General features: G+C 46.6%; 1 protein-coding gene across 1 annotated transcript; it reads left to right on the forward strand.

Moving 5' to 3' along the window:
* Nucleotides 1–4040: 4040 nt before the first annotated feature.
* Nucleotides 4041–16344, forward strand: TMEM179 (transmembrane protein 179). Its single transcript, XM_060261948.1, has 4 exons — nucleotides 4041–4381; nucleotides 7274–7411; nucleotides 13364–13442; nucleotides 15700–16344. The coding sequence occupies exons 1-4, from the start codon at nucleotides 4080–4082 to the stop codon at nucleotides 15877–15879; spliced, it is 699 nt and encodes a 232-aa protein (XP_060117931.1). The 5' UTR covers nucleotides 4041–4079; the 3' UTR covers nucleotides 15880–16344.
* The last annotated feature ends 7473 nt before the right edge of the window (nucleotides 16345–23817 follow it).

Genomic DNA, 23817 nt, shown 5'->3' on the forward strand with positions numbered 1-23817 from the left:
TAAGGCAGCTTCATATGTTCATATACGTTCAACATTGGTACTAGCAGTTCCCGAATGGAGTTCAGAACCATGGACAGCAGTCTGCAGAGCAATTACTGCTATTTGAAATAAAAGGATGTTTGAGCTGTCCTTGGTACTGAGTCACACTCCTCTCCTCTTCCATTTTTGACTAAGTTTAAAATAGAGAAGTTGGCTGCACTCACGATGCTAACGTTCGCCAAAAATAACCAAGTTACCTTAAACACACACACACAGTACAAAATTCTGGATCCAGGATGCCATAAATCTCACAAACTACTTTGTGCAAAATAAACAGATGTGTGTATTCATCTATCCAGTATGCACACACATTTCTCCCTGGGAGCACACACAGACTTTCTGCTTGAACGGTTTTCTTTGCAGTAATAACCAGTGGTGTGGAGGGCACTACCTGCACGGGCTTGGGGGACAGGACTATTGAGTGTGATTTCACACCTTCTCTGCCTGTTCTGTGAATGAACAGATGAAGAGGGCTTATATTTCTGAAATCCATATAAGTCTTGTAAGGTAGGCCACTGTTATTATCCCCACATAGCTGTGGGGGAGGCATGATTGAATGTTTGCTAAGAGCCCTGTGGTGCAGAGTGTTAAAGCTGCAGTCCTAAGTTCTGCTCATGACCTGAGTTCAATCCCCGGTGGAAGCTGGGTTTTCAGGTAGCCAGCTCGAGGTTGACTCAGCCTTCCATCCTTCTGAAGTTGGTAAAATGAGTACTCAACTTGCTGGGGGGCAAGTGTAGATGTCTGGGGAAGGCAATGGCAAACCACCCCATAAAAAGTCTGCTGTGAAAACGCTGTGAAAGCAACATCACCCGAGAGTCGGAAATGACTGGTGCTTGCACAGGGGACCTTTCCTTTCCTTAGGCAAACTAGTTACCTTGTTCTGTAGTGCCAGAATGGTATAGTGGTTAAGAGCGGCAGACTCTAATCTGGAGAACCAGGTTTGATTCTCCACTCCTCCTCCCCATGAAGCCTGCTGGGTGACCTTGGGCCAGTCACAGTTCTCTCTGAACTCTCTCAGCCCCACAAGGGAGAAAGGGAAGGGGATTGTAAGCTGCTTTGAGACTCCTTAAGACAGAGAAAAGAAAGGTATAAAAACCAGCTCTTCTTCTTTCGACAGATGCAAGATTTGAACTGAGGATCTCTTAGCTGCTTGTGTTTTGTCACTCCTTAAGGGATGAACCATGAATTAAAAAAAAAAAAAAGTGGAGTACTTTTTAAAAAGACTTTAAAAATATTTAGAGAGGCTTTAAAAAGTCTTTACACGATTCAAGTGATTTAAATGTGGAATCCAGTGCCAGAGGATGTAGGGATGGCTCAGGCACAGACAGCTTTAAAAGGGCATTAAACAGATTCACGGAGGAGAGATCAGTCAAGGGCTACCAGCCATGGTGACTGAAGGGAACCTCCAAGTGCAGAACATAAGAACATAAGAGAAGCCATGCTGGAGCAGGCCAATGGCCCATCCAGTCCAACACTCTGTGTCACACAGTGGCCAAACCCCCCCCCCCCCCTCCAAGTACCATCAGGAGGTTCACAAGTGGGACTAGAAGCCCTTCCACTTTGCCCTCCCCCAAGCACCAAGAATACAGAGCATCACTGCCCCAGACAGTTCCAACAATACGCTGTGGCTAATAGCCATTGATGGACCTCTGCTCTATATGCTTATCCAATCCCCCTCTTGAAGCTGGCTATGCTTGTGGCCGCCACCACCTCCTGTAGCAGTGAATTCCATATATTAATCACCCTTTGGGTGAAGAAGTACTTCCTTTTATCCGTTCTAACCCGACTGCTCAGCAATTTCATTGAATGCCCACGAGTTCTTGTATTGTGGGTAAGGGGGCAACATCAGGGGAAGGCCTTGCCCTTTGTGCCCTGCTGTTGCACCTCCAGGGTAACGGGCTGGCTATTGAACAAAGCAGGAGTCAAGTTTGCACCTTTAAGACCAACGAAGTTTTATTCAGAATGTAAGCTGAATAAAACTTTGTTGGTCTTAAAGGTGCAAACTCGACTCCTGCTTTGTTCTACCGCTTCAGACCAACACGGCTGCCCACCTAGTTGGCTATTGTGTGAGACAGGAAGTTGGACTAGATGAACTGATCAAGCAAGGATTTTCTTATGTTCTTAAAACAATTTTTTTTTTAAAAAAACCCAGCATAAGCTTTGGTGGACTAGAGACCACTTTTTCATATTCAAGATACTGAATGAGAATCCTCAGGTTCTTGAGCTATGCAGGGTCATGTATGTGAATAAGGCAACTCTAGACCACTAATACTCATTCTGGAATTTAAAAAAAAAATTGTAGGTGCCATGCGATTCCCGACTAGCACAGCTACTTCTCTGGGGCAATATATCTGGAAATTCTTGGTTTTGCTTCTGCCCCAGTGGAGCTTTAGGCAAGCCACTCTTACCTGCCTCCCCACCCCCCCCCCCCCAGGGCCAGAGGAATCATACTGGCCAACCTTCCAGGGTTCTTTTAAGGACTGCAATATACAAGGTGCATGTTGAATGCTACCTGTCTAGAAGCGAGCCTGGGTCCAATGGCACTTTTAATTCTGAGTTTAAGCTTGCGTGTGCATGCACATGTCTTCAGATACTGGTATGATATCTGAAGAAGTGTGCATGCACACGCAAGCCTATATATACCCAGAATCAAACTTGGTCGGTCTTCAAAGTGCCACTGGATCCAAACTTTGTTCTGTGGCTTCAGACCAACACAGCTACCAGCATGAAACTACCCAGGATGACTTCACCCCCACCTATCTTCCAAGGCACTCAAAGCACCATCCACTGTTTCTCCCTCCCCTGTTTTATCACAAGTACCCTATGAGGTAGGCAAGGCTGAAAGAATGTGACCGGTTAGCGAGTTACATGGCAGAATCAGGGCCGGCCCTGCCACTATGCAAACTAGGTGATTGCCTAGGGCGCCAGTCTTCTGGGGGTGACAAATTGGGAACCCCCAACTGACTCGGTGATGTTATCCACGCAAGCGGGGGGCAGAAGTTAGCCTTGCCTGAGGTGCCAGACAGTCTAGGGCTGGCCCTGGGCAGAATGGGGAGCTCAACGGAGGGCTTCCACACGCTCTAACCCAGGAGCGTCGAACTCGCTCGTTATGAGGGCCAGATGTGACATAAATGAGACCTTGTAGGGCCGGACCACGTGCCTCATAAAATGTAATGCCAGGTAGCAGAGAGATAAACTTTATAAAGGACATAGATCAACTCAATTAAAGATTTTTTTTTAAAAAAATTAAAACATGATTAAAGGATTAGGACTCCTGAAATATTGTGGTCAGTATCACAGCTAGCTCTCCTCCCCCCCCCCACTTCCTCCCCAAGAGAGGAGCCTCAGCCAATGGGGAAAATAGAGGCTTTGCTCTGTAGCTCCTGTGCCATTGAGAAATCCTGGCAAATCAAGCTGCGATACAGAAGGAAACAAGAGAGAGGGAGAAGAAGAAAAAGCAGAAGACTGCAGATTTCTATCCCACCCTTCTCCCTGAATCAGAGAGGTTTACTATCTCCTATATCTTCTCCCCCCCACAACAGACACCCTGTGAGGTGGGTGGCGCTGAGAGGGCTCTCACAGCAGCTGCCCTTTCAAGGACAACCTCTGCCAGAGCTTTGGCTGACCCAAGGCCATTCCAGCAGGTGCAAGTGGAAGAGTGGGGTTCTCGCAGATAAGAGTCGGCGCACTTAACCACGACACTAAACTGGCAGGCTTGCTCGTGGGCCTGCTAGGAGCCCTCCGGGGGCCTGATCTAGCCCCTGGGGCCACATGTGTGACACCCCTTCTCTAACCACTAGATCACACTGTCTCTCTCAGGGGTTCTAGAGGAGCAGAACGATCCTCCACCGCCGGCCCCGCTAACGCCCCTTGGGGCCGAAGACAAGCAGCGCCACGGTAGCTATCCAACGCCTCTGGGCGGTGGCGAGGGCGGAGGCAGGCAGGCGCGCCGCGGGGAGGAGGCGGAGACCCGCGCGCCCCCGTGCGCGCTCCCTCCTCCCTCCCTCCCCGGCTCGGGCGCAGCAGCGGGCGGCGCGATCATGGCGCTGAGCAACTCGCTCTTCGGCCAGTGCCTGGGCTACTTCCTGGCCTTCCTCTTCAGCTTCATCGTGGCCGTGCCGCTATCGGAGAACAGCAACGACTTCCACGGCCGCTGCCTGCTCTTCACCGAGGGCCTGTGGCTCAACGCCAACCTGACGGCCGAGCGGCAGCGCTTCACCGTGCAGGAGTGGGGGCCCCCGGCCGCCTGCCGCTTCAGCCTCTTCGCCGGCCTCCTCTCCCTCCTGCTCGCCGCCGTCCAGGCCTGGCGGACCCTCTTCCTCCTCTGCAAAGGCCACGAGGAGTAAGTGCGCGCCGCCGGCAAGGGGGTGGATGCGGGAGAGAGGAGATCTGGATCAGCAACCGTGTGCGTGTGTGTGTGTGGGGGGGATCCCCTAGAAACCGCCTTTCTTCCCGGGGCGGGGGTCCCCTAGAAACCATCTTTCTTCCCTGGGGAGGGATCCCCTAGCAACCACCTTTCTTCTCTGGGGGAGATCCCCTAGAAACCACCTTTCTTCCCTGGGGGGTCCCCTAGAAACCACCTTTCTTCCCTTGGGGAGTCCCCTAGAAACCACCTTTCTTCCCTAGGGGGTCCCCTAGAAACCACCTTTCTTCCCTGGGGAGGGGGGAATGCCCTAGAAACCACTTTTCTTCCCTGGGGGGGGGAATGCCCTAGAAACCACCTTTTTCCCTGGGGGGGGGTCCCCTAGGAACCACCTCTTCCCTTTAGCTGCAGTGCGCATGACTCAAGGATAAGGGTGGGGAGCGAGGATACATTTTCCAGTGTCTGGAACAATGCACTGTTTGAATGGGAGCATGGACAAAGCTGTGCTGGCCGAGGAAAGCCTGCCCTCCATAGACAGGGATCTAATAAGTAAATACAATGTGATTATCCTGCTCTTTTCCTTTTCAAAAACAGAGCTCAGAGTGGCCGAAACGGTGACGCTTCACCGAAACTTCCCATGGCATTGAATAAACTCTATCCCACCAAAGCAGGTTCCCCTACCAGGTATCCCGGGCCTATTTTTCAATGAAAAAGGGTTTTGTTATACACTTGGCTATTCCATTTATAGGCTTCATTGGAATATACTAGATGAGAGTTTGTATGTGTTTGTGTGGTAGTCTCCTCTCTGTAGGCTTTCCTGCTCTGGGTTGAGAAATACCTAGAGATTTGGGGGGTGGGGCCTGGGAAGGGTGGGGTGCCATAGACTTCTGCCCTCCAAAGCAGCCATTTTCTCCAAGGCGATAGCTCAGGGCCGGCCAAACTTGCTTAATGTAATAGAATAAACATCAGATGTTTGAGAGCCGCAAGGAAGAAAGGAAGGTAGGCAGGCAAGGTGATGGGGGAGGGAGAGGTAAAAAGAAAGCAACTTTAACTTTAAATGCATTCTCCAAGGCTTGGCTTGGAGAAGTGGTGTAAAGAGACAAATGTCTTCTCTCAGTTGATTGGGGGGGGGGGGGGGGCTTTTAGAGCCACATAGTATATGTGAAAGAGCATGTGCCACAGTTTGGTCACCCCTGTGATAGATCAAGATGTACTACCATAGGTGTTGAACTCATTTGTTATTTATTTATTTAATTCCATTTCTATCCTGCCCTCCCCGCCGAAGCGAGCTCAGAGCGGCTTACATGCTCATTCATATGCATAAAACATATAAAAGACATAAAAACCATAAAACAGTTTAAAAACATAGAAAAATGACATTTTGATGCTATGGTCTTAAATTCTCTTGGGATTGAGGGAAATGGACAAAGGAAACTCTGGCTCTTTCCCTCCCTCCCTAGAGGACAAGGAGGGGGAGGAGCCTCAGCCAATAGAAGGAAGAGAGGCTTGGCTCAGTAACTCTGCTGTGTGATTGAGAGAGTGGTCTCCAGGTATTTCCCCATCTGAAGCTGGCAGCCCCAGGGCTGTGGTCTAATATGCAAATGAGTTCCTCCTGGGCTCTTTCTACAGGAAAAGCTTTATATGACGGTTTCCCTGGTGCTTTTGCAAGACCTATTCCTGCCATCTCAGGACCTATTCCTGACAATCAAAAACGCATGGGGATTTTCAGGGCCACGATGACTTGCTGTGCATGATTGGTGAGGTACAAGATGGGCAGTCCTGAAGTTTTGCCAGCATGTGGTGGGACTAGAGATTAAGTCTTTTGCATTCATTAAGACTTTTACATTCAGAATGTTCCAGGTTCAAATCTCGCCATCTCCACTTAGAAGGAGTCAGTAGTAGATAAAGTTATAGAGTGTGAACTGAGATCCTAGAGAGTGGCTGCCAGTCAGAGTAGACAAGGCTGACCTTGAAAGACCAAGAGTCTGACCCAGGATAAGACAGCTTCCTGTGTTCATGTTTATTAGGCAGGGTGTGTAGCTCAGTGGTAGGTCATCTGCTCAGCATGCAGAAGGTCTCAAGTTCAATCCCCAGCAATCCCAATTAAAAATAACAGCAGGCAATATGAAACATCTCATCCTGAGAACTGGGGCTGTGATGCTCTGTATTCCTGGTGCCTGGGGGGCAAGAGTGGGAGGACTTCTGGAGTTCTGGCCCTGCTGGTGGACCTTCTGATGGCACCTGTGGCTTTTTTGGCCACTGTGTGACACAGAGTGTTGGACTGGATGGGCCATTGGCCTGATCCAACATGGCTTCTCTTATGTTCTTAACCTGGAGAGCTACTGTCGGTCAGAGTGGACAACACTTACCTTGGTAGACCAAGGTTCTGGCCCAGGATAAGGCAACTTCTAAATATGATTAAGGAGGGTCTGTAGTTTGGTGGTAGAACATTTACTTTGCAAGCAGAATGTCCCAGGCTCAATCTCCAGCATCTCCAGTTAGAAGGATCAGCAAATAGATATTGGCAGGGCTTTCTTTGTAGCAGGAACTCCTTTGCATATTAGGCTACACCCCCTGATGCAGCCAGTCCTCCTGGAGCTTACAGTTGGCCCTGTACTAAGAGCCCTGTAAGCTCTTGGAGGATTGGCTACATCAGGGGTGTGTGGCCTAATATGCAAAGGAGTTCCTGCTACAAAAAAAATCCCTGGGTATTGTAAAATAACCTTAGCCTGGGACTCTGAAGAGCTGACCCAGTATGAGGCACCTTCATGCATGTTGTGTGGTTCACAGAGATTTCCTGTGTTGCTCATGAGTTTTCTTTTTCTTTTCTTCTCTCTTCCCTCCTCCTCTTTCTTTTTTTTTTGGATACAGCTCTTTCTTTTATGCCTTCCTGAATCTGCTGATCAGCGCCTTTGTGATGTTCATCGTCTTTATTGCCAGCACAATTGTGAGCGTGGGCTTTAAAATGTGGTGTGACGCTATTACCGACAAAGGCAGCATGCCCTACAGGTGGGTACTGAAGCTGGTGACGGTCTCTATTGACATGTGGAGGCAGATAAGTGGGAGGGGGCTAAACGTAGTAATTCAACGCAAGGGAAGCAAGCAAGAAGAGGGACCGTTTGGGAATCACCTGGAAAGTTACGACTGGTTAAGCAAGGTCAAGAACAGATTTCCCTGCCTTTGGCCCAAATCCTCTGAATGTGCCCAGTTGAAATAACTGTAGGGAAGAACTGATAGGAGTGGGAGGAGTGGAAGTTGCCAAAAATGCAACAGGCCTGCCTGGGGTTGCCAGCTTCGGGTGGGGAAATACCTGGAGATTTATGGGGTGGAGCCTGAAGAGGGTGGGGTTTGGAGAGGGGAGGGACTTCAACGGGCTATAATTCCATGGCAGCCCACCCTCTTAAGCAGCCATTTTCTCCAGGGCAACTAATCTTGGCCATCCGGAGATCAACTGTAATACCAGAAGACCTCTGGGCCTCACCTGGAGGTTGGCCACCCTAGGCTTGCCCCATATCTGAATCTGGCAACATAGACCTTGAGACACATAGGTTAATTTGTAGTCATACCAGAAAGTTGAGCTTTGGTGATTAGGAACTGTGTAATTAGGGTCAAAATTAGCCGTTGATAGTTCAGGTTCGAGGAAGAGTTTTGGCTTTGTTGCTGACTGACTTAGACAACATTTCTCCCTTATATGGCCTTGCTTTGTCAGTCTACAATAAAGCTGTAGACTGTTTCACAGTAGTAAAATCATTATAGACATTTTCTGACATACCTAGGGCTCCCAAGACCCCGGTCCAGGCAGGGAATCCCCCGCCCGGGAGGTTCCCAACCCGCTGGCTCACATTGGGCTGGTGGGGGGAACCTCCCCCTACATTGCTGGCATGATGATGTCACCTGGAAGTGACATCAACATGGCAGTGCCCGTGCAGGGCATTTCTGAGAAAACTCTATGGTTTTCCTGGGTGCTCTAGCCATTTGGGAGGCTAAAACTCTATGGTATCTATTGTACTTTGCACGCACGAAAGTCCCCCACTATGGGAAGCTGGGGACTTGGCCACCCTATGCGTACCAGGGGCCACTAGATATGGGTAACAGATACACACTTTGCCCAGAGTGTTCTTGGTATGCACAGTCTCTGTGTTGTGTAAACAGGGGCAACAAATGTATTGACTATGCATGTACAGCCTCAGTAAACACGAATGAGAACCCTGAGAAATCCCGTTGACATTTCCATATATTGTGGCTATGCATGCATGGTAAATATGCACATGGTCCCCATATGCACATGGACACCTTATGTATTGAGAGAATCACAAGTTGCACATGTTCCCATCCATGTTCCCTCTGAGTTAGTGTGAGCTAGCTCATAGTTTTTTAGCCTCCTGCTCACACATTTTTGTCATAGCTGAGGAAAAATGACCCCAGAGCAAACTAATTTATGCAGGAGCTCACAATTTTAATGCCTTTAGCTCACGAAGTAGAATTTTTGCTCACAAGATTCCACAGCTGAGAGGAAGCATTGGTTCCCATGATGCATTGTTGATGGGCTCCCAGTATGCATTATTGAAATGTCTGCAAAGAAATATATTCAAGGCATTTGGGCCTCTGGCTCAAACTTGCGCTTGTAGCAAAATAGAGTATTTGCATCTTAGAATATATTGCATACCTAGTTCCGAGACAGCATGAATACTTCAGAAATCTGGAAGCCAGACCTTTGTACAAATCTCCCACAAAACACGAGAGGTAGTATGTACCTCAAAACATTAAGGTACTTGTGTACTACACAGGAAGACAGGTACATGATACAGAAGAGATAGTGCAAGTCACATCTGCTTATGGGGATCCAATGGGGCTTTCAAGGCAAGAGGCATTCAGAGGTGGTTTTCCTTATCATGACCCTGGTATTTCTTGCAGTCTCCCCTCCCAACGCTAGCTAGGGCTGATCCTGCTTAGCTTCCAAGAGATGATGTGATTGGACTAGCCTGAGCTTTCTGAGTCAGGGACTGTAGAAGAGGTACTCACCCCGATCACTGCATCCTTGTACATGTGTCCATGGATGAGCAGAAAATGAAGTGTTACTTCTATAACATTGGTCCCCAACCTTTTTGGCACCAGGGACCGGTTTCATGGAAGACAATTTTTCCATGGATTGGGGGGAAGGAAGTGGTTTCAGGATAATACAATTGTGCACAATTTCTAGTATTACATTACAATATATAATCAAATAATTATACCACTCACAGCCCGGTTGCTAACAGGCCATGGCCTGGTACGTGCCCATAGCCCGGGGGTTGGGGACCTCTGTTCTATAATATTTAGGCAGTGGTTTTTAGCCTTTAATCCAGTACCACCGTTTGGTTTGCAGCATTTCCATCAGTTGCAAGAAAAGGCAGTGCTATTAATATAGATCTTAAGGGGGGTGGGGTGGGGTGGAATTCTTCATAACAACGTGAACCTGCAGTTCCAGAATGCATACCAAACTTGCTAGTATTATGCAGTACCCTGAATCAGAAATATAATAAAATGCATAGTAGAACATGTTATGTCACGTGATGGAAGTTAACTGCACTGCTAAAGCATCGATTTCTATGTTTCACATTGTCATATGTTGTAAAATACCATAGTGAATGTTCTGTTTAGGGCTGCAACGATTATTCGAATATTCGGTTATAAAATCTCTCAGGTTTTTTTCCCGAAAAAAACCTCTGATGAATCGAATATTCGGATAAGCATCCAAGATGGCTGACAGCACTGGAAAGGCAAGAAAAAGAGGGACAGAAAGAGAGACAGACAGACAGAGACAGAGAGAGAAGAGGCATTCTGAAACCTCAGAACCCCTGGAATTTTTTCACAGCACCAAGTAAAAATCCAAGTTGTTTGTAAACAAAAAAAGAAAAAAAAAACAGTAGGCAGAATCTGTCTTACCGACCCTTTGCTCTGGAGCGTCTGAAACAAAAACACCCAAATATTCTCTTCTGAAGTCTACTCTGATGATGCCAAAAAGGTAAATGGAGACTTCTTGGTTTCATTTCATGCTGGGGTGAAACACACTGTTGGAACAGTTCCCAAGTCAATATATCTGTGGGGGTATTCTAGTGGATGGGGGTATAATGCAGAAGCATGTGCTTAAGTAATGCATACTATATCTTTTGGTCCTTTTCTGTTTTGCACAATACCCATGGATTTGTCTCCCATTTAGTTGCACGTGAAGCTGCTTTGTCTTAAATCAGATCTTTGGTCTACTGAAGTCCATATCTGGCCTATTGAAGTCTCTCTTTCTCACAATATGAGAAATTGTGGACATTCAATGAAATTGCTGAGCAGTTGAGTTAGAACTGATAAAAGGAAGTACTTCTTCACCCAAAGGGTGATTAACACATGGAATTCACTGCCACAGGAGGTGGTGGTGGCTACAAGCATAGACAGCTTCAAGAGGGGATTGGATATGGAGCAGAGGTCTATCAGTGGCTATTAGCCATAGTGTATTGTTGGAACTCTCTGTCTGGGGCAGTGATGCTCTGTATTCTGGGTGCTTGCGGGGGGGGGGCACAGTGGGAGGGCTTCTAGCCTTACTGATGGACCTCCTGATGGCACCTGGGTTTTTTGGCCACTGTATGATACAGAGTGTTGGACTGGATGGGCCATTGGCCTGATCCAACATGGCTTCTCTTATGTTCTTATATTGCCTACTCACAATGCAGCCTGCTTTTCAAGTCTTAAGGTGAGCCTTTTGCTGCATTTCTGTACTATTATTTATTTTATTATTGCCGCCTCTCCAAGCAGCTCAAGAAGGCCTCCCTGTTAATTCTCACTGGAACCCTCTGAGGAAAGTTAGAAAGACAGACTGCCCCAAGGTCACCCAATGAGCTTCAGGGCTGAGTGGGGATTTGAACCTGGATCTCCTCCAGGCCTAGTCAAACACTGGGACTATGACAATCCACGCATGTTGATTAAATGAATCTGCACAGAAAAGGTCAGAGACTTAGACCTAGCTCACGTGAACACATGAGGCTGTCTTACATTGAATCAAATTATTGGTCCATCAAGGTCAGTATTGCCTTCTCAGACTGGTAGCAGCTTTCAAGGGTCTCAGGCAGGGGTCTTTCACGTCACCTACTGCCAGGTCTTTTAATTGGAGATGCCATGGATTGAACCTGGGACCTTTTGCATGCCAAACCGATGCCCTGCCACTGAGCTACGGCGCTTCCCAGCCATAATGCTTGCATATATTACAAGCTGTAAACGAGAGAAGTCACTGTAAGAGTAAGCAATAACACAACCCAAAGGCTATAGTGACAAATAAATAATGATTTATATAAATAATAAGACAATAAAGAGACATAGGGCCCTAACACAGTCCCAACCAAAATGGTTCACATGCTCAAAAGATCCAAGCTGAGGACGTCTTTGAGCAGTAGCTGCAAGTGAAGGATTCTGTTGGTCCCTATGAATGTTGTTTAAAAGTTTCATTGATTATTTTCAACATTTATGGACTGAAAAGGAAAGGTCCCCTGTGCAAGCACCAGTCGTTTCCGACTCTGGGGTGACGTTGCTTTCACAACGTTTTCACAACAGACTTTTTACGGGGTGGTTTGCCATTGCCTTCCCCAGTCATCTACTCTCCCCCCCACCCCCAGCAAGCTGGGGACTCATTTTACTGACCTCGGAAGGTTGGAAGGCTGAGTCAACCTTGGGCTGGCTACCTGAATATCCCCTGTTGATAAAGAATTGGAAACGGGGGGGGGGGGGGGCAGAAGTCGATGACCTGTCCAGGGAATTCCAAGATGTCTTCATGCTGTATCTGTTAAAGGAACCTCAAGATAGGTAGCCATGTTAGTCTGTCTGTAACAGTCGAAAAGAGCGAGAGCCCAATAGTATCTTAAAGAATACCAAAAATTTGAGGCAGGATATAAGGTTTCTTGGGTCACTGTTCAAATACCTCCGGGAATCCAGCAGCACCTTAAAGACTAACAAAATTTGTGGCAGGCTATCAGCTTTCTCACAACAGTGCCTACCCTGCCACAAATTTTGTTAGTCTTTAAGGTGCTGCTGGATTCCCGGAGGTATTTGAACAGTGACCCAAGAAACCTTATATCCTGCCTCAAATTTTGGTATTCTTTAAGATACTATTGGGCTCTTGCTCTTTTCGACTGTTACAGACGGACTAACATGGCTACCTATATTGAGGTTCAGTAGTTTAGTATGCACTGACATGACATTTGCTGAAAATTTTTTCAGGTGTTTCACAAGTATTGTGCGATGACTTATAAACATGCATCAGAATTCTAGCGATAGCATGGAAAGGCCCCAACAAACTTAGGGTTTTGAATCCTCTAGTTTTATTCTGCTAACCTTCCTGTGACACAGCTTTCCTTCCCCTGGTGTAAAAGGCTCTTCCAAGTGGTTGGAGCTTATGGATTTATTCCACCAACGGTTGCACCTTCCTTTGGCACACTTGGAAGAGACTCTCACATCAGGGGCAGGCACCATTCGACCATTAGTGGAACAAATCCACCCACGATCCGACCCGAAGAACACAGTTTGCTTGCAGAGCACGGCTATGCCTGAAAAATTCATGCAGCATCGCTTCTGTTCTCGATCTGAAGGAAATTGACTGGAACTGCAACAGTTAGCAAAAATACACAAAAGCACATTAACATTTTGGCCCGAGCGCCGTTATTTCTGTGTGAGATAACACCGAAGCAAGCTTTGATTGGTTTGCTGCCATTCTGCAAGAGTGGCTGTTATGTGGAAGTCTGTCTGTGTTTCAGTAGGTGTGGGATGATTGTGTTATAATGAAGACATTATCACCCAGCTGTTACATGCAGCGCTGGGCTTTTGATGCTGGAAAATGAAGCTTGATAGAGGTTTGCTTCAGGTGAAGCTTGGAAAGGTCACTTGGAATGGCTGAAATGATTTTCTTTTCTTCCTCCTTTCACCCGACATGTCTTTTCCTCCAAGCTGTGAAGAGTTACAGGATATAGATCTTGAGCTGAATTTGGAAAACTCCTCGTTCTACGACCAGTTTGCCATCACACAGGTACGTTGAATGGTATCCCACACAATATCACTGTTCCTAGGAAGGGATCTAGATTCTTTTTTAGCATTACAGCAATTCCTCAGTGCAGCGGGCTTCCTCAGGAAGTGGGGGGCTCATCTCCGGAGATTTTGTAAGCAAAAGCTAAATGGCCCTCTGACAGCAATCAGGGCCAGCTTCGGGGTGTCTGGCACCCAAGGTGAGGCCCTGCCCCAATACTCTTCATCCCCTGCCCTCCCACCCACACTCTCCCTCCCTCGCCCCGGTGAGGGCAAGCGCCACAGATGCAGTGCAGCACGCTGCCCGGCCACCCTCGCTTAGCCTGGCCACCATCGCTTCCAGAAGCTTCAGAATGTTGGGACAGCACAAGCGCTCTGAGGCACAGGCACTGTGCTGCTGTGCCCACCTATTTCACTCACTGAGAAGGTGAAGGTGGGTGGGTGGGCAGGCCAAATCCAGCACCCTCGAGGCCGCGCCGTAGGCAGCCACCTAGGACTGCCTAATGGATGGGCCGGCCCTGACAGGAATGCTGATTCCCTGACTCACTATGAATTTAGGCAGACTGTGAGAGGGAAGGCAAGAAGGGATGAGCCAGTGCTGGACTCCCATGGCCCTCCCAGGTAATGTTGATCACCACTTTGAGGTCAGGAAAAAATTTTCTTCCAGGCCAGAATGGCCCAGGGATCCTGGAGGTTCTTTTGCCTCCCTCTGGGCAAACAGCAGAGGTCACTGGGAGAGCAAAGACGACACTGATGACGATGACATTGGATTTATATTCTGCCCTTCATTCTGAATCAGAGTCTCAGGGTGGCTCACAATCTCCTTTATCTTCTCCCCCCCACAACAAACACCTTGTGAGGTAGGTGGGGCTGAGAGCTCTTACAGCAGCTGCCCTTTCAAGGACAGCTCTGTGAGAACTATGGCTGACCCAAGGCCATTCCAGCAGCTGCAAGTGGAGGAGTGGGAAATCAAACCTGGTTCTCCCAGATAAGAGTCCACGCACTTAACCACTACACCAAACTGGGGGGTAGTTCTGATTTTCCTGCGTTGTGCAGGGGGTCAGACTAGATGAGCTTTGAGATCCCTTCCAGTGCTGTGTTTCTCTCTGCACAAAGTGGCATCCTCTACTCCCACTGTCACTTAAGATCTGTTTGCATATGCATGAGTCCATCATTAATCTTCATTCGCTTGTTCAGCATCTGATGATTCAGAACTGCATGCGTGCGTTGACTCAGAAACAGCATTACTTTTTGGATCCAAAATGGTGGTGACAGGTGGATCCATAAATTGGGTTGGATCCAAACTTAACATTTCCAGAAGGATTTCAACTCACGGGGTGGGATTTTCTTGCCTCCTTCTGTCTCATGCCAGCCCAAAATGCCTCCCAAAATCTTGTTCCTTGAGAGGCTTTCGGGGAAGGGGAAAAATTGTGCTCTAGGAATGGAAACCCTTCTGCTTGTGGAAACATCTAGTCTGCATCCAACCTGTTGGATGGATGTTACACTGTCTTTGTGCTACAGCACTAATTCATCTCTGGATTTTTCCATCATGGATAAAACAGTCCAGGAGTTGAGTAATTTAAAAAGTGCAAGAATAGAGTCTTATCCAAATGATGTGTGGAGCCAGCCCAATATGTGTAGAGTTTGGTGTCTTTTTCTCCCCAAAGCTGGTTTTGTTAATGAAAAGTAGCTTTGAAGTTAGCAAGAGAAAATAGCATGGGCAAAGAACATAAGAAGGACTCTGCTGGATCAGACCAGTTTGGTGTAGTGGTTAAGTGTGCGGACTCTTATCTGAGAGAACTGGGTTTGATTCTCCACTCCTCCACTTGCACTTACTGGAATGGCCTTGGGTCAGCCATAGCTCTGGCAGAGGTTGTCCTTGAAAGGGCAGCTGCTGTGAGAGTCCTCTCAGCCCCACCCATCTCACAGGGTGTCTGTTGTGGGGGAGGAAGATAAAGGAGATTGTGAGCCACTCTGAGATTTGGAATGGAGAGCGGGATATAAATCTAATATCTTCTTTTTCAGTCCAAAATGCAAAAAACAACAGCAGGAACACAGTACAACACAGCATCAGCAAATTTTGCCAGCAAAGTTTCGGGGCTGTCTTGGCTGTTTCGGGGCCATCTTGGTAGGGATAGTTATCAAGTCAAAAGTTTGCCATATTAATGGAATTGCAAATTGTACTTATGGTTCGTCAGCTTATTTTGCAAAGAAGGGCTAGTAATGGTTTCATCTCCTCTTCTGTGTCTCTTTCTCTCTAGTTCGGCCTCTGGGCGGCCTGGCTGAGTTGGCTAGGAATTACCATTTTGGCCTTCATGAAGGTTTATCACAATTACCGACAGGAAGATCTCCTGGACAGCCTGATTCACGAGAAGGAGTTTTTGCTAGGACGGTCCTCATCACGAACTTCTTTTCAGGATGAAAAAAGTGGCATGATCTAACAGGTGGACGAGCCAGTCTAGGTTTTCTAATTCGGTAGCTCTAGTTGAAGTTCTAGTATGGAAGTTGTCTTGGAACGTCTGCAAAGTGGGCTTTAGGAATGCGCCACTGGGCATCCTATTTAGGAGATAGTTATTGTCAGTAGACACAACACCATTAATATGACTCGTTCACACATGCATGTACAACTTTCATGACCTCTCCTCTTTTGTGTATTCAGCACTTGACAGATGTGCTGTTGGCCAAATGTACAAACTCTCCACTGAAAAGTATTACGTATTATATTTGAGTTGATGTCAGGAGCTATGAAAATTCTATTTGGGGGAATTAATTCATAACTTGCACGTACGAATGTGTCTGTATCTCTGGATGTGGCAGTGGATGAGTGATGGAGTATCCATTTGTGAACGGGGTGCTATGATTTTGATAGAGATGTTCTGTGTGGATTACAACCATTTATTTATTTATTTATTTATTTATTCATTCATTCATTTGTGTTAATTTCTAGTCTGCTCTATCCCGTGAGTGGGCTCAGGTTGGATTACAACTACCATCAACAACCAACTCATTTTTAAATATCCCGTTGCACTTAGCCTTGAGCATTTATGTTTCTTGTCAAGATATTTGAAGACATACCCCTAGTTCACTCAGACAGCTCACAGGCTCCTCTCCGCTACAAAGACTGTACCTTGTGTGATGTGGGCACTGTCATGGGCTGAATTCAGATGGGCAATTTGGCCTGACACAGCCACCCCCTACCCCTGGATTTAAAAGGTACATTTACGCACATCGGGGTCCTGAGCTGCAAGTGCGCTCACCTTTGTCTTCCCCCGGCTCTACTCCGCCTCAAAAAGCAGAGCACTTGCAGGGCCCATTTCCAGGCCATCTGAAAGGCTGGGGCACACCATGCAAACGCCTTCCAAGCGCATGAGCAATGCGACCGTTCCTCCGGGGCACGTGCAGCCCGTGCCTCTCTCAGCAGCTGGGTGTGCGCTGTCTGCTTGTGACGGGACATCCCAAATCGCACTGGCTTTTCTTACAGCTGAGAGGCCTCCGCTGCGAGCTGCCCATCTGAATCCAGCCATGGTGACCAGCAGGGGTGGAATTCTAGCAGGAGCTCCTTTGCATATTAGGCCACACTCCCTGATGTAGCCAATCCTCCAAGAGCTTACAAGGCTCTTCTTTGTAAGCTCTTGGAGGATTGGCTACATCAGGGGGTGTGGCCTAATATGCAAAGGAACTCCTGCTAGAATTCTGCCCTGGTGACCACCTATCTTATGAATTCTCACTCTTTCCATTCATGGTCTTGAGTAGCCTTGTGATTGGGTGTCATGTCTAAGGGTCTCTGGGTAGCAGAGGGAAGAGGGAGCTGCTCTCCTACAACATGAAAACTCTTTATTAAGGCTGTGATCACACACACTATATAATGCACTTTCAGTCCACTTTCAAACCACTTTTGAACTGGATTTTACTATGTGAACTGGCAAAATCCAGTTGGAAAGTGCATTGAATGTGGATTGAAAGTGCAGTATTCAGTTTGTGCGGTTGCAGACTAGGATAAGGAACGAGCACTTGGAGAACCTGCCACAGGAGTTTGCTATAGGATTTCGGAAACATTTTTGTAGCTGTGGGGGAAGCCCCTATGAAAAATTCATTAAGAACTAGCAGTCTTCGAGGGCACATGCCTCTGCTAAGCCATGATTGTGCGGGAGCATAGAGTGCCACACTTGCATAATGAACTGAACGTTATAAAACAGTGATATCCAGAGCCCTGTACATGCAACCGTCATTCGTTAGTAGCCGTGGGACAATCTTGCTCGTTTTATTTCCTAGCTAGCTGGTTGTGTACATTGGCTAGCATACATCGGGTTCTGGTTTCAGCAAGGGTCATCACAAACTCCTAAAGAGTGATGTTTGGGATTGTGTGCCAAGCACCTGGCGCATAGTGTTTTTACACTTGACTGGAATGCCATCCTAAGCAGGTTTACCTGAAAGTGAGCCATATTATTCAATGCGGCTTTCTTCCAGGCAAGTGCTCTGTGGATTGTAGCCATTGGGATGGATCTAAACTGGGAATTTTCACTGACATCCCCCCGCCCACTTCCTGCTGCAGATCCTCCTCATATCATTCCTCAGTGTTCTCCATTCTCCCAGAGAAGAATTTCAGGGAGATCAGTGAGTTGCAGTCAGGGCTTTTTTTGTAGCAGGAACACCTTTGCGTATTAGGCCACGCCCCTTTTCTGTAGCCAATCCTCCAAGAGCTTACAGGGCTACATCGTGGGGGTGTGGCCTAATATGCAAAGGAGTCCCTGCTACAACCCCCCCCCCCCAACCCTGGTTGCATTTGTAGCGGGGAGGCAGGGAAAGTTCCATTCTGCCACTGGAAAATGTAGATCAAGTGGGGTAGCCATGTTAGTCTGTCTGTGGCCGTTGAACAGAGCCAAGAGTCCAGTAGCACCTTAAAGACTGACAAGATTTGCGGCAGGGTGTGAGTTTTTGTGAGTCACTGCTCACTTCTTCAGATAAGTGAGGAGTGACTCCCAAAAACTCATCCCCTGCCACAAATTGTGTCAGTCTGTGAGGTGCTACTGGACTCTTCCTCTTTCCTATTGGAAAATACAGGCTGTATCCAACCCGTCGTCTTGCACATTTGCCAGTGGACCACCCGTTGCCTAATGTTCATGTGTATAAGATACGATCCTGTCCAGGTGTCAACGTCATCTGTTCCCTCTCTCCCCCTAAGGATTTTAGTGTTTATTAAGTTTGTATATAATTATTTATTATAAACATATTTAATGTTTATTAAGTTTGTACATTATTATTATTTATTACTTTATATCCTGCCTTTCTTCCAACAGGGAACTCAAGGCAGCTTATCTTGGGTTCCCAGAAGGTGTTTCAGTCAGGCACTGATCAGACGCAGACCCAAGGCTTTTTTTGTAGCAGGAACTCCTTTGCATATTAGACCACACCCCTTTGATGTAGCCAATCCTCCAAGAGCTTACAGTAGGCCCTGTAAGAAGAGCCCTGAAGCTCTCGGAGGATTGGCTACATCAGAGGAGTGTGGCCTAATATGCAAAAGAGTTCCTGCTACAAAAAGAGCTTTGCCCAGACCCATTTAGAATCAGCAAAGTTATGGGGTCCTGTGTCTTTCAACCATACCTTGGGGCCCAGGAGTTCAATTGAGCCTCCCCACTGCGACACTGTTAAAAGGCCTGAATCCAGATGTTATACTCATTGTCATGTAGATAGATTCAGTTGAGCAGCCGTGTTGGTCTGAAGCAGTAGAACAAAGTTAGAGTCCAGTAGCACCATTAAGACCAACAAAGTTTTATTTAGAATGTAAGCTTTCCAGTTGGTGTAGTGGTTAAGTGTGCGGACTCTCATCTGGGAGAACCGGGTTTGATTCCCCACTCCTCCACTTGCAGCTGCTGGAATGGCCTTGGGTCAGCCATAGCTCTTGCAGAGCTGTCATTGAAAGGGCAGCTTCTGGAAGAGCTCTGTCAGCCTCCCCCACCTCATAGGGTGTCTGTTGTGGGGGAGGAAGGTAAAGGAGATTGTAAACTTGCTCTGAGACTCTGATTCAGAGAGAAGGGTGGGGTATAAATCTATAATCTTCTTCTAAGTAAAACTTTGTTGGTCTTAAAGGTGCTGCTGGGCTCATTGTCATGGTCGTTCATGACCAGCAGATTGCCAAAACTGGATTCCGGATTTCCGTACAATGAAAACAAAAGGATCAAAAGGGCAAGTTCTCTAACCTAAATGGGCATGTTGACATGGAGGTACATTAGGACCCCCCCCCCACCCAGTCCCACAGACCACCCCTGATACTGTTTAAGAGAGATTTTTTTTTTTTTGCCGGGATTGGAATTTGAATATATTGCAGATTTGAATGATGCATTTTAAGTTTATTTCAGTCTGATTTTGGGGTGTTTTTTTTTTGAAACAATTCTGCTCCTAGGAAATTGAGTTCAGACATGGAGCATTATAGCTGACTAGGCAGTTCAGTGTTGGCTTATCATCGTGTAGAGTAAAAAAAAAAAATCAGGTAAACCATTGCATTATATTAGATGAACTCTGTCAGTCTCCTGGAGGGATTGCAGAGCTGGCTTGTGTTTATTTTCATCTTTGAGGTTGGCATGTTAAATATATTATTATTGCTTAGTAAAACATAGTGATGCAGGCACTAGAAACAGCTGCCTTGTAAGCAATTAATATATAATGCTTGCTTCTTCATATACGCAGCTAGAATCTTAATGATATACTCTACTGTGGAACGTAGAAGTTCTAATGTTGCTATTGTGATGTTGAGATTATTATCAGCTGCTTATGTATACATTCAACAGCTGTATGGTCAGGAATACGGTTCGTCTTTGAACCGGGGTGCTTTTTTTGCATTTTTGCCAAACAAGTCCAGATAAAAGTGTCTGTCCAAGGAACTGGAATGACTGAGAAAGCTTGGATTTATTTATTTAAGATCGAGGATACCAAACGAGGCTAGTATGGCTTCATTGTGGTTAACACCTAACCATGGTACGCTGCTTTAACCTTGGTTGAGATTCAACGCATGGTGTACAACTATGGTTTAGCTTGCAGTGCTTAACCCTGCCTCTAGAGGGGGCTTGTCACTGTCCAAGCAGAGAAGGTGTCCGAGAAGGGAATAAATGCATTAATGTGGTTTAGTTAAATCAACTTTAAACCATGATTTTTATCTAATCCTAAACTGTGTTTTGGGATTCCTCGGCCAACGCTTGACCAAGGTTTAAGGAAACCTGACCATGTTTAAATGGTATTTCTTCATCAGGTTTATGAGAGGCTGCTGACTCGGGGCATTTAACCTGAGACATCAGTCATGGTTTACAAAGGGAGGAACTTCCTGGAATAATTAATACTTTGTCTCAGGTCATTTTGGGGTCAGTGTGTGTACTTATTCATTTCTGGAGAGCCAGTTTGGTGTAGTGGTTAAGTGTGCGGACTCTTATCTGGGAGAACCGGGTTTGATTCCCCACTCCTCCACTTGCACCTGCTGGCATGGCCTTGGGTCAGCCATAGCTCTGGCAGAAGTTGTCCTTGAAAGGGCAGCTGCTGTGAGAGCCCTCTTCAGCCCCACCCACCTCACAGGGTGTCTGTTGTGGGGAGGAAGGGAAAGGAGATTGTGAGCCGCTCTGAGACTCTTCGGAGTGGAGGGCGGGATATAAATCCAATATCATCTTCATCTTCTTTTTGTCTCACCCTTCAAGTGGCTTATTGGTCTGAAAGAGAGTGACGGGGCCAAGGGGGACCCTGCAGGCTTTGCGACTGAGTAGGGATTTTAGCCTGGTATTGTTCGGATGTGCTAACCATTTTGCTGTGCAGTCTTTCTTAACCCCCACTCATAGAGATGTTTAATTGGAAGGTCTAGTGATTTCATGGGGGCCTCCTTCTGAGTAGCTCTTCAGGACAGCAGCCTTAGATTTCTAGGCACCCAATTCTGAACATTTTTGGAGAATAACTGTACCATGACATATATATAATTACAGTCCTCAAGTAAGATGCATTCTTCCTGTGTGTGTAGTTTCAGAGGGTAGCTATGTTGGTCAGATTTTATTTTTGAATTTTTGACTTCCAGTATAGTGTATCATGGATTCTGAGGCCCATCCTAGACCACAAAAATGATACTACCGCATGACTGGGATTCAGTTGTTCATGTATGAGAGTATCTGGCATGATCACTGCCGATATAGAAAAGATGTCAGCTTGAAAGAAGATAGTCTCAGGAAGTAACCATGTTGGTCTGCAGTAGATCCACTAGATTTGAGTTCAGTAGCGCCTCAGAGACTCTTAACAAGATTTTTGGCATAAATACTTTTGAGAGTCAAAGCTGGATACCCCTCAGATACCCCGAACTATAACTCTCTTGAATCTTGTTGGTCTCTTAAGATTGTCTGTCTGTCTATCTATCTTCCATCTATGTCTGTCTCTTCTTCTTCATCATCATCATCACCATCATTCTGCCTGCCTGCCCGCCCGTCTGTCCGTCCGTCTGCAATCCCACCCCAGCCAAGTCAGATCATTGGTCCACTGTCTTTAGCATTGGCTGTTCTGATTGGCAGCAGCTGTCTAGGATTTCAGGCCAAGAAAGGTGTTATCTCTCTCCTGTCATCTGATCTCCTTTTCACTGGAAATGTTAGGGACTAAATTGGGGACACTGAACCTGAAAAGTAGGTGCTCTGTTGTTGAGTCATAGCCCTTTCCCTTCCATAGCTGTTACTTATGACTAGTTGTGACTTCAACTGGATAAGGGCCAGAAGCTTTCTACATTAAGAAAGTAAAAGCCCATGAATGAGACCCACTGATCCATCTAGTCCAGCATCCTGTCTCACACAGCAGCCAACCAGATACTCTAGGGGGCCAAAAAACAGGACAAAGAGGCTGAGATTGTGTCTCCTGCCTCTGAATTTGGAGGTTCCCTTTAGTCACCATCAGGGCTTTTTTGTAGCAAGAACTGCTTTGCATATTAGGCCACACCCCCTGCTGCAGCCAATCCTCCAAGAGCTTACAGTAGGCTCTGTAATAAGAGCCCTGTAAGCTCTTGGAGGACTGGCTACATCAGGAGTGTGTGGCCTAATATGCAAAACAGTTCTGCTACAAAAAAAAAGCCCTGGTCACCATAGCTGGTAGCCCTTGTTGGACCTGTCCTCCATGAACCTTTCAGAACCTCTTTTAAAGCCATCTACTGTATTTCTGTAGCCATCCCTACATCCTCTGGTGGCAACTTCCCCACTTCAATCTCTTGTTCAGTAAAGAAGCATTTCCTTTTGTTCATCTTGAATCTATTGCCCATCAGTGTGCCCCTGAGTTCTAGTATTTTGGGAGAGGTTCTCATGCATAATGTCCCCCCTTAGTCATATCTTTTCTAAACTGAAAGTCCCAGGCTCTTTGACTTTTCCTTATAGGAAGGTCCTTAATTATCTCCTGAAATATCCCTTTTTGAGATAGGGCAACTAGAACTGTGCACGGTAGGCTGTACCGTAGGTCTATACAGGAGCATTATAATATTGGCTGTTTTTATTTTCAGTCCCTGAACATAAGAACATAAGAGAAGCCATGTTGGATCAGGCCAATGGCCCATCCAGTCCAACACTCTGTGTCACACAGTGGCCACAAAAAAAAATTATATATATACACACACACAAACACACACACACACATATATACACACTATGGCTAATAGCCACTGATGGACCTCTGCTCCATATTTTTATCTAACCCCTCTTGAAGCTGGCTATGCTTGTAGCCGCCGCCACCTCCTATGGCAGTGAATTCCACGTGTTAATCGCCCTTTGGGTGAAGAAGGACTTCCTTTTATCCGTTTTAACCTGACTGCTCAGCAATTTCATTGAATGCCCATGAGTTCTTGTATTGTGAGAAAGGGAGAAAAGTACTTCTTTCTCTACTTTCTCCATCCCGTGCATAATCTTGTAAACCTCTATCATGTCACCCCGCAGTTGACGTTTCTTCAAGCTAAAGAGCCCCAAGCGTTTTAACCTTTCTACAATTCCTGTGAGAGCTATGGCTGATCCTTCTTAATAATACCCAGCCTTAATAATACGCAGCACAGAGTCTGCCTATTTCACTGCCATGGCTCAGTGAGTTGAAATGTTCATTAAAGCCGATGGTGTGGCCTCATTTGGAGTACTGTGTACAATTCTGGTCACTGCACCTCAAAAAAGATATTATAGCATTGGAAAAAGTCCAGAAAAGGGCAACTAGAATGATTAAAGGGTTGGAACCCTTTCCCTAGGAAGAAAGGTTAAAACATTTGGGGCTCTTTAGCTTGGAGAAACGTCCACTGAGGGGTGACATGATAGAGGTTTACAAGATTATGCATGGGATAGAAAAGGTAGAGAAACAAGTACTTTTCTCCCTTTCTCACAATATGAGAACTCGTGGGCACTCGA

Source organism: Heteronotia binoei, chromosome 21, assembly GCF_032191835.1.
Source record: "Heteronotia binoei isolate CCM8104 ecotype False Entrance Well chromosome 21, APGP_CSIRO_Hbin_v1, whole genome shotgun sequence".
Lineage (NCBI taxonomy): Eukaryota > Metazoa > Chordata > Lepidosauria > Squamata > Gekkonidae > Heteronotia > Heteronotia binoei.